This window comes from Pundamilia nyererei, unplaced genomic scaffold (assembly GCF_000239375.1).
Source record: "Pundamilia nyererei isolate P.nyererei 1_Seehausen unplaced genomic scaffold, PunNye1.0 scaffold00008, whole genome shotgun sequence".
NCBI classification, from domain to species: domain Eukaryota; kingdom Metazoa; phylum Chordata; class Actinopteri; order Cichliformes; family Cichlidae; genus Pundamilia; species Pundamilia nyererei.
In genome coordinates this window covers 6,585,302-6,593,855 of record NW_005187409.1, presented here as the reverse complement: position 1 = coordinate 6,593,855, position 8,554 = coordinate 6,585,302, and the positions used below count along the sequence as shown (strand labels likewise).

At 42.4% G+C, this 8,554-nt stretch overlaps 3 protein-coding genes across 3 annotated transcripts in view; 2 read left to right on the top strand and 1 right to left on the bottom strand.

Annotated features, from left to right (window-relative positions):
- LOC102193317 (calcium-binding protein 2-like) overlaps positions 1 to 1,726 on the top strand; it is a 12,448-nt gene extending 10,722 nt beyond the window's left edge. The window contains exons 5-7 of the mRNA XM_013916193.1: positions 908 to 924; positions 1,125 to 1,272; positions 1,360 to 1,726. Of these exons, the coding sequence (XP_013771647.1) occupies positions 908 to 924; positions 1,125 to 1,272; positions 1,360 to 1,385 (191 nt within the window). The 3' untranslated portion in view covers positions 1,386 to 1,726. The remainder of the gene's footprint in view (positions 1 to 907; positions 925 to 1,124; positions 1,273 to 1,359) is intronic.
- Positions 1,727 to 4,157: 2,431 nt separating this feature from the next.
- LOC102202919 (beta-crystallin B1-like) lies at positions 4,158 to 5,482 on the bottom strand. Its single transcript, XM_005723178.1, has 6 exons — positions 5,399 to 5,482; positions 5,113 to 5,210; positions 4,888 to 5,006; positions 4,675 to 4,807; positions 4,435 to 4,577; positions 4,158 to 4,346 (listed from the first exon to the last, which is right to left on the bottom strand). The coding sequence occupies exons 2-6, from the start codon at positions 5,203 to 5,205 to the stop codon at positions 4,175 to 4,177; spliced, it is 660 nt and encodes a 219-aa protein (XP_005723235.1). The 5' UTR covers positions 5,206 to 5,210; positions 5,399 to 5,482; the 3' UTR covers positions 4,158 to 4,174.
- A 1,454-nt stretch (positions 5,483 to 6,936) lies between these two features.
- On the top strand, positions 6,937 to 8,328 carry cryba1l1 (crystallin, beta A1, like 1). Its single transcript, XM_005723177.1, has 5 exons — positions 6,937 to 7,011; positions 7,111 to 7,229; positions 7,583 to 7,724; positions 7,820 to 7,962; positions 8,181 to 8,328. The coding sequence occupies exons 1-5, from the start codon at positions 6,937 to 6,939 to the stop codon at positions 8,326 to 8,328; spliced, it is 627 nt and encodes a 208-aa protein (XP_005723234.1).
- The last annotated feature ends 226 nt before the right edge of the window (positions 8,329 to 8,554 follow it).

Here is an 8,554-nt window from a genome sequence, read left to right as displayed (position 1 = left end):
ACATGCTGTCATTTACAACATAAAGACCTAAACATAAATTTAATTGCAGTGACTTTATTAACAGCAGAATTGGATTGTAGCATGTGACTTTGCTGCTATGAAAATATCAGTTGTGGGGGAGGCCTGTAAATCAGAATCCATTGGGAACGATAAACAAATAAGACTAAGCATAACCCTTCAAATATAAAAGAAGAAATAGAAGCGTGCAGGGAGTTTCTGGAATGAAACTTGGATAAAAATAATAATTTATTACTGTGCAGTTTGTTTATGGAACAAGTCAAGCTCATTTCTCCTTTGCAGACCTTCATTATGGGTTCAAATAAACAAGCCGATCTTTGTAACCATAAGTGGGAGGTAGGCTTTTTTCACAGCAGATATTGTGACATTTCATAGCAGAAAAATCACAGGTATGCATAGTTTAATGATGGCTGGATTCACTCAGGTTAGACCGTTTCAGGATCCTGGCATTGTGCATGCTCACTCAGTGGAATAGCAAACAGAGCCACTTCATTTTTTTTTTTACCTTTGAATAGTATACTGTATGTTAATGTGCATCAATTTACCAGATACATTAGATGTCAGCATGTCAGTTCATAGCAAAAATATTAAACTTCACCTTATGTCCCAAGGCAGGTCACATAAAACATAAAACAATAAGCAAAAACATACAGATACACAACACAAACCAACAAAAACAAACACATCAGTGTTTAATGACACCTTCATTTTTCCTGCTATAGCAGGCCAAACAGGTGCGAAAGACTAAAATATATTCACATATAAAGAAACGAGAGCTATGAAGGTTAGGTTACAGCAAATGAATCCAAAAAGAAACACAGTAAGTGCAAAACAAACGTCTGAGAGGAACGAAACCTTCACTGTTTTTAGTTGTCATTTGACCTTTCAGGGCAGTTTTCTCATCATGTTAGTGGCCGACAAACCTACAACAATGCATGAGGAATATTTCTGTTAAAAATGAAGATTTCCTAGATTATAAAACTTTAATATTTTGTGTTATTAAAGTCACAAATGCATGAGCAAAACACAATAAACATAATAAGTAAATAATTAAAGAATATTCATAATTGTGCTTAAAAGGACTGTTTCTTTCTGTCTGTATCCAGTTTGACTCTAATGGTGATGGCCAGATCAGTTTAACGGAGCTGCGTGAGGCCATGAAGAAGCTAATGGGAGAACAAGTGACTAACAGAGAGATCAACGAGATCCTCAAAGATGCTGACCTGAACGGAGATGGCCTGGTGGACTTTGAAGGTGTGGGAAGGCCTTGATGGGATCAGTTGACTGATCGTGTTTATCCTCCTCTGTTTTCTCTCTCACTTCTTTTCTCGTCTCTTTCAGAGTTTGTGCGAATGATGTCCCGCTGACCAGTCCACGTGTCAGACAGACATTACGCAACTGCCTGGCTAAGCATCACACTACTCTGTAGTGGACATCCTTCATTTGCTCTTAAGAGCATGCATCTCAAATTATATTTTTGTATTAAAAAGTAATGAAACAAAAAAACTGTTGTAGCTAACAAAGACTGCACATGTACGAATTTAAAGGTGTAATATGTACAGTAGATAAATATGTCAAACATATCAGCAGCTTCACATTTACCATTTTCAGTTTTTTAGATGTATTTTTATATGAGTGTTTGTTCTTCGAGTGTAAAAGCTTGTTTGTAAAATCATAGACCTGTTTTTAATTAATAAAACATATATAAAATGGACAAATTGTTCAATTATTATGACCTGATAAAGACCCAGACTAGTTTGATGGACAATGAAGTACTAGAAGGACCAACTGCTACACATAAGGAGGATGACGTGGATATAATATATTTTTAAACTGATCAACTTTTCTATATTTGTATTCATTAGTAATCTACATAACCAATCTTTAAGGAAATTAAGGTATTAAACAAAGATACACTGAGCTCTAAAATCTGCCGTGCTGTAAAGCATTTGGATTGCGGCTGATGGCAGCTATTACATGTTGTTTATGCCAAATTCTGATCATTCAAATGTTTCAGTAGACTCATCACACAGCTGACAGGTGTGGCACCTGGTGTGGTCTTCTGTTGCTGATGGCTGATTGCCCAGATATGCTCTTTTGTTGTCCTCAGGTCAAAAATGACCCGTAGGCGAATGGCAAACAAGTATATGGGAATCCCGAGGACAACACAAGGGTAAAGCGAGTTACTGTTGCCTTTCCTTCTAACCCGAAGCACTCTGGTCAGCCTCCTCTGACCTCTGGCATCAACAAGAGATTTTTTTCCAATGAACTGCTGCTCCCTGGATCTTTCCTGTTCTTTGAAGCATTTTCTGTAAACCCTAGAGACGGTTGTGTGGGAAAATCCCAGCAGATCAGCAGTTTCTGAAACACTCAGATCAGCCCGTCTGGCACCAACAACCAACAACCGTGCCACATTCAAAGTCACTTAAATCAGCTTTCATCCTCATTCTGATGCTCGATTTAAACTTCAGCACATCGTCCTGACCATGTCTACGGGCATAAATACATTAAGTTGCTGCCATGTGATTGGCTAGTTCAATATTTGAACTAAAAGCAGTTGAACATTATATTTTAATTTCAACATTTAAATTTTTTATTGAATTTTATGCTTGGCGAGGTTAGAATTAACTAAAAACTAAAACTAGATGTAGAAAAAACTTTATTTAAATTAAAATATGAATAAATATAAAAATTTGGGGAAAAATTAAAACTAACTAAAACACTTTTGTTAACTTGAAAAGCTAAAATTGAGTTAAAATAGAGAAACGATCCTTAGTTTCAGTATTTCTTAGTCACTGATGGACGCATTTATTGAGACTCCGGATGTCTACTAAACTGCTTTCAAAAAGTTCTGCATTTTTATTGTAATACCTTTGGTCATTTTCCTGAATCCTGCCTCTGACATATGCCCTGCAACTAAAAAGACTAAAATTAATGCTGAAAATACTAAATAAACAATTAAAAAAAACAAGTAGAACTAAGCATTTTCAATAAAAACTAAACCAAAACAAGAAAATCCACTCTAGAAACTGAATTAAAAACAAAAACTCAAAACGAAATAAAATTAATAACTACGTAGAAAATACAAAACTAGAAAATAAAAAACTGTGATAACTCTGGTAGATTCATCGCTATTAAGATGTTTTGGTTTGTGGGTTTTACCATATATAAAAGCAGTTTAAAGGAAATGAGTTTGTGTTTTATATTCAATTCAAAACAGAAATTTCGATGGGACCTCTTGTTATGCAGAGCCTGTGCACGATGCAGCAGTCACATGATCAGAATCACATGTCTGAAACTGCTCTGCTGCCCAACTGACTCTTTTTCTATGCAACACAAAGCATTGTGGCACTGGGAGGTTTTTAAAGCTGAGTATGCAAAAGTTTAACAAACCCAAACCAGAAAAAACATCAGTGTTTATTCAATGAATTTTTAACAACCATATGTTGACACTGAAAACTGTAATCGCACAGAAGAAACACTGGCTCGCATTATTAAAATAAAGAAAAACAAAAATTTAAGTGTCCGGCTGTCCACATTTTTATCCATTTTTTAAATGATGTGTTATTGATTTATATTAATTTAAGTGATTTCTATGTAATAAGTAACAACAACGACATCTTTGAAATCAAGATTTTCCTTTTTATTGAAAACTTGGCCAGGATTCTGTACAGCAGAGAGGGTGTGCAATGCACAGGGGCAGGAAGACGAGGGAGCAGGGGGCTCTAAGGACTCAGTTTCCCATGGTGCATCATACCCTGAGCTGAGAATCGTGTATGTAAAACAGTAAGAGACACTCTGTTCCCTCTACTGTGTCTCAGAGGTCTGTGGAGGGGAATGAAGCGAGGGACTAAAAATAAAAATAAAAGAAGAAAAGGGAGGAAAGCAAAGCTCAGCCCACAGGGGAGAAAGAGAAAAGTAGAAACAGAGAGGAATGGAGGGTGGTCTGATGGTTTTGTGGTCCAGCTGGCCCTTCCACTGAGGTGTTTTCTCCAGTCAGGGGCAGACATAGATCCTCACCCTTCCCCTCACTGCATTAGATCAAAGACCTTCTTAAGGCACTAAGGTAAAGGCCTCAGACGTCTCTCCCCCTTTCCCGCTTCCTCCGCCCCTCTCCCTCACCTCCGCTTTTTCTCTTTCTCTCCTTCCCTGAGCCTCACTTGCTGGCCATGGTGTAGCAGCCCTGTTGGTGCCACTGCATGTCACGGATACGCCTCACAGACTGGAACTGAGGATGGCGGGCGCCATATTCGTTGAAGTGCCTGTATTCGCCCTTCTCCAGCAGGTACTGGCTGCCACGGTATCCAGGGAACTGGTATCCCACAAAGCTGGGAAAAAAAGATGAAACATGTCAATTTATTTGTTTTCATGGCCTTTAAATTTGGTATTTAAGCTCCACTGATGCTTGACACTCACGTTCCACAGCTGACAATGATGCTGCCCACTCTGTCGGTGAAGCCATAGGAGAACAGGCTGGGGACGTCATCGTCCATGATCTCCATCTTGCGGCCCTTGAACTCTCCAACCTCATACAGGCAGATCTTGTGCTTCTCGGGGTCCTGGCACATGGGAAAATAGAGGGAGACAGAGGTTTTATTTAGAGGGGAGTCTAAAGAGGAAAAAAAGTGACGTTTTAAAGAAATAGAAGATTTTTACCATTCTGACGGGCCTGAAGGACAGCAGGTAATCGTTCTTCTGGCAGTTGCTCCAGGAGTCCCAGCGGGGATACTCTCCCTTCTCCAGGATGTACATCTCACCGCAGAAGTTCATCTGCTCGAAGCCCACGAAGCTGCGGACGAGGAAGCGTCATGAAGCAACCAATCTAAATCTTAGATGCACAAACACAAGTGTATTTCATTTGACACTTACGGTCCACATTCAACACGCAGGGAGCGCACGCGGTCCATGCCCATCTCACACACATTCATGCACTCATTGCTGATTTCGATCATGCGACCCTGGAAGTTCTCCTGGTCGAACACGTACATCTGGAGGAAAGTAATACGTTAGAACAACATCAGTAAGGGTCTGTGATGTGAATTTTTTCAGCGTAGCCACTGTTATCTGTATCTGAAACAGGAGAGAACCACCCACCTTGTAGGACATCATTCCCATCTCAGACTTCTTGCTCTGGGCAGCCTTTCCGTCAGTCTGGGAGGAAGTCTTGGATTTATCTCCGCTGGACATGATTACTGAGTGGAAAGAGAAACGGGAGAAATAGGGAGAGATTGTTTATTCGTGTGATAAGTGCAGCCTTTCGTATTGCCACGAGATTGTTGAGGAACTCAAATGAATTAAAGGTAAAGGAAAGCTTAAACCTAATCTATGCCCTTTCCGCTTGCTGCTGGACCTCCTGCTGGCGTGTGAGCGTGTACCTTACCTGTGTGTGCGATGCCTGTGCCGAGCCTCACTCAGAGTGTGTGTGGCTCGGAGTGCGCCCCTCGCTTTTATACGCTGGCGCACATAGGAGAGGGATTATGGGAAGAGAAACAAACTCGCTGAGGTCAGAGACAAGAGACAAAAGAAACCCCACATCATCAGAGAGGGACGGACCAAGGGTGATGGGGATGGGCAGAGACAGAGGAGGACAGACACCAGCTGGAGCACAGACTGGCCAATTAAAAAGTAGTCAGGTTTAGATTTCAGACAGTTTAGTCTTCTGTCTCCCCTTGAATGTGTGATTTAAAATAAAACCAAGTTCCCCAGACTGTAGGAACAGAATGTATGAAGAGTAAAAATGTGTAAGCTGTTTTATAACCCTGACCGAAAACTATAAAACAAAGCAGCCCTTTAAATAAAGTGTCAGATGTGTATTTATGCTTTTTAAAGGTTAATTACTGTATGATGTATACAACCTTTTCATGTCCCACAGACAACAACTGGCAACATAACAACAGGCTGCACAATCTAACCTGACTTTGAATGAATAGGTGTTTAAACTGGGATGTAACTGGAAGGTACCAGTTACACTGTGTTTTACTTGTCTGTCTGACTGGTAATTTAGGTCAAACTTCCAGATCAGTAGGGTTAAGCAGCTTCAATTAGATGCTACTAATTAAACAAGAGAAAACTTAAACCTTTTCCACTTCCATTTCTGTACACTCGTTCACACCGACCCAGTTAAAACTTTATGCGTGGCTCTCTGCCGCGCCGTTAATCCCCACATTTTCCGCCCCGATCCCGACCCTTTGTGCGCGGGGCACGCGCTGGACTGCTGACCGGGGTCCGATCATACTGGAGAGGCTTTTGTTTCCGAGCCTCGGCAGCACTTTAGGATCTGCTGAGCTAGACGCTGGAGGGGGACAACAGCGTCCAGAGGCCACACAGCAGCTCCGGCGGCGCGCGCATGGTTACTGTGCCAAAACGGAGAGCTTGCATGGTCCGAAGCGTACGCGCGAACGCGCAGAAGTAGGCGCGCTCCCCGACCGTCGATATAAAACTGAAGCGCCAGGTTCTCTGAAAGCTCTACGCGAGGCAGGCGGTAGGCGCGTACCACTCCCGAGCTCTTCCAATAAAGTGCCATTCTAGGTAAGGCTGCATCTCTGCTTTCAGCTCAGCTCAGGGTCCGACAGACAGGTGGTGCTTTCACACAGAAACTGAAATCCAAAAGCACTTTGTGACACCTGTGAAACACTTATGTTGCTGTCAGTCAGATTGTAAAATATATATATATATATATTTGCTTTAAAAGTGTGAATTAGCTGTTCATGGCCAGACCACCCTTCAAATGTCGTAGCTGTGCAGCATAAACGATGCAGAAGGTGGAGTTTGAGGTGGAGTTACTGTGAGCGCGAACACCAGCGTGTTTTTGTCTGGTTATTTTATTTAAATTATTATTTTTAATTATTACTATCTCTGACACTGTTTCACCAAAAACTTCCTGTTCTTTACTTTACATCCACACATCCAGGAGTAAAGATGTACAGAACTACAAGGTCCCCAATGATCCAGCCCCTGGTTACCTCAGGAATGGGCATGGCTCCTTTCTTCAAGGTAAACAAATGCTCGTGAGGAGGTGTATATGAAATGTTTTATTATAGCCTTTGGAGCAGCAGTATCTAAACTCCTCCCCACTTTGACCTGTCTCCACAGGTGACCGTGTTTGAGCAGGAGCACTTCCAGGGCAAGTGCCTGGAGTTCACCTCCGAGTGCTGCAACATCCAGGAGTGCGGACTGGACAACATCCGCTCCATCAGGGTGGAGAGCGGAGCGTAAGTCTCAAAACTCTCTTTGTTACTAATAACAAATAGATGAAAACAAAACCCAGTGGACCAGCACAGAGTTAAAGAAATATATATAGGCTTAATCCTCTTTTGATCACATCTATTCCAAACACTAAAAAAACACTAAAAATTCTTGTAAAAAGAATACAAAGATGTGGGGTTTTTTTTTTTTATTGTAGCTCACCTGCAGTTGAAAAAAAAGTTGTTTCTTTACTGTAAATCTCACTTTGGAGACAAAAAGAAGAGCCGAGATTTTATCAGCGGTACAAAAACCTACATTACAGACCAACTCTTAAAGGGAGCATCATGTAAACCAGCCTCTCTGTGTCTCTTCTGTGAAGCTGGGTGGGTTTCGAGCACCACGACTTCCAGGGCCAGCAGTTCATCATGGAGAGAGGAGAGTACCCCCACTGGGACGCTTACAGCGGCTCCATCTCCTACCACGTGGAGCGCCTCATGTCTCTGCGCCCCATCTATTGCGCCGTGAGTACACCCCGACTCTCTCAGGGTCCAACCACATCCTCCTTTTGAACCCTGAAATCTCAAACCTAACTCTTGGATTTTTCTGTCCTGTTCAGTCCCACCAGAGCAGTCGCATGCTCATTTTTGAGAAGGAGAACTTCTTGGGCCGCAGCGTGGAGATCTGTGATGACTACCCTTCTCTGCAGGCCATGGGATGGATGATGCCTGAAGTCGGCTCCATGCACGTGCAGTGTGGCGCGTAAGTATCACCCTAAAAACGAACATGGGGATGGTACCCCTAACCAAATATTCATCGCAGTCCCTATTTTGTGACCATTAAACATCATCTGCCTATAAAACTGTACTCTTTAAATAATTAAAATCCATCATCAGCACATATTATTCCCATTACTAAATCCTAATTCTGACAGCAGCTACTGAAAACTGACTCTGCTGCCCTCTCCATCTGTCCCACAGCTTTGTCTGCTACCAGTACCCTGGCTACAGAGGCCAGCAGTACATCATGGAGTGTGAGAGACACAGTGGAGACTACCAGCACTGGAGGAACTGGGGCTCCCACTGTCAGACCCCCCAGATCCAGTCCATCAGGCGCATCCAGCACTGAGAGGAGGACAGGCTGAGACTGAGGCCACGGCCCACGGACAGCAGCTCCCCTCAACTCCCGCCTCCTTTTACCCATACCCCCCTCCTCTCTATCTTCCTCTTTTCAATCCTTTCCTTCATCTTGACTTGAGCCGTGACAGCTGCCCCAACCCGACATCACCACTACTACTGATTTACAGCCAGAGTGTGATAAGAGACAATATCGCACTGTTAAAAGCACAGGGAAA